At 44.9% G+C, this 1,533-nt stretch overlaps 1 protein-coding gene across 1 annotated transcript; it reads left to right on the plus strand.

Annotated features, from left to right (window-relative positions):
- Positions 1 to 311: 311 nt before the first annotated feature.
- Positions 312 to 1,238, plus strand: LOC122486371 (olfactory receptor-like protein OLF4). Its single transcript, XM_043585808.1, has one exon. The coding sequence runs from the start codon at positions 312 to 314 to the stop codon at positions 1,236 to 1,238; it is 927 nt and encodes a 308-aa protein (XP_043441743.1).
- Positions 1,239 to 1,533: the final 295 nt, after the last annotated feature.

Raw genomic sequence — 1,533 nt, forward strand, 5'->3', positions numbered from 1 at the left:
ATGGCCTAGACAATGCCTGGGACATGTTTGACCCTCAGCACATATTCCCCCAATGCAGGAAAGATATTCTTAGTAAAACAGTAAAATACATGACCTCTGCTGGGGAGTGTGGAGAATGAGACCAAAACACCTGACATGAAACAGGAGGGAATCTCTTCATAAGGACAATCCTTTGGGGCAAAAGGGACAAGATACCGAAATGAACTTCTTGACTGCACAATATAAATGGTAGCATTTCAACTATGTGGGTAAACTGTTCATGTGAAAATTAATGATGTCCTTTGCCTCTTTCTGGGGGTCAGTGCAACCTCATGGAACCAGAAAATATTACACGGATATCAAAATTTCTTCTCCTGGGATTTTCAGAGAGACCAGAACTGCAGCCCCTCATATTTGGGCTTTTCCTCTCCATGTACCTGATCACTGTGTTTGGCAACCTGCTCATCATCCTGGTCGTCAGCTCTGACTCTCACCTTGACACCCCCATGTACTTCTTCCTTGCCAACCTGTCCTTTGTAGACATCTGCTTCACCTCCACCACCGTCCCGAAGATGCTCTGGAACATCCAGACTCAGAGCAAAGTCATAACCTATGAAGACTGTATCACACAAATGAACTTTTTCATAACCTTTGCGGGGATGGACGACTTTCTCCTGAGTGTGATGGCCTATGACAGGTTTGTGGCCATCTGTCACCCCTTGCAATACACGGTCATCATGAACCCCAGGCTCTGTGGACTCCTGGTTCTGGTGTCCTGGATCACGAGTGTCCTGCATTCCTTGGTACACACCTTAATGGTGTTGCGGCTGTCCTTCTGTACAGAAGTAGAGATCCCCCACTTTTTCTGTGAACTCAATCAGATGATCCAACTTGCCTGTTCTGACAGCTTTCTTAATAACGTGGTGATGTACCTTGCAGCTATGCTGCTGGGTGGTGGTCTGCTTTTCTGGATCCTTTACTCTTATTCTAAGATAGTTTCCTCCATATGTGGGATCTCATCAGCTCAGGGCAAGTATAAAGCATTTTCTACCTGTGCATCTCACCTGTCGGTTGTCTCCTTATTTTATTGTACCAGCCTAGGTGTGTATCTTAGCTCTGCTGCTACCCAGAGGTCACAGTCAAGTGCCACAGCCTCGGTGATGTACACGGTGGTCACGCCCATGCTGAACCCCTTCATCTACAGCCTGAGGAACAGAGACATAAAGAGGGCTCTGAAAAGAATACTTGGGATCCAGTGATATAAGAACCAATCATCCAAAGGCTAAAGACATGACCATGAATGAAGGGCTCAAATCCTCAGAGTCAGGAACTGCCAATCTTTGATCAGACTGTGGAAGTAGGATCTACTCCTTCTATTTATTTCTTGGCATTTCCATTTGTTTGATCAACTTCTCTCTACATTTAAGGAACTCACTTTATTAAGTTTCTACTGTGACTGAAATACAGACGGTTTTTCTTTGTCTATTTTCAGACGTCCCCAAAGTTTACCCCAACCTTGGGTCACAAATGCCTGAAATTTCTGTATCTCACATG

This window comes from Prionailurus bengalensis, chromosome A2 (assembly GCF_016509475.1).
Source record: "Prionailurus bengalensis isolate Pbe53 chromosome A2, Fcat_Pben_1.1_paternal_pri, whole genome shotgun sequence".
Classification (NCBI taxonomy): domain Eukaryota; kingdom Metazoa; phylum Chordata; class Mammalia; order Carnivora; family Felidae; genus Prionailurus; species Prionailurus bengalensis.

What these genes read in the sequence shown, in the direction of transcription:
- LOC122486371 (XM_043585808.1), top strand. Translation starts at nt 312, where the DNA reads ATGGAACCAGAAAATATTACACGGATATCAAAATTTCTTCTCCTGGGA.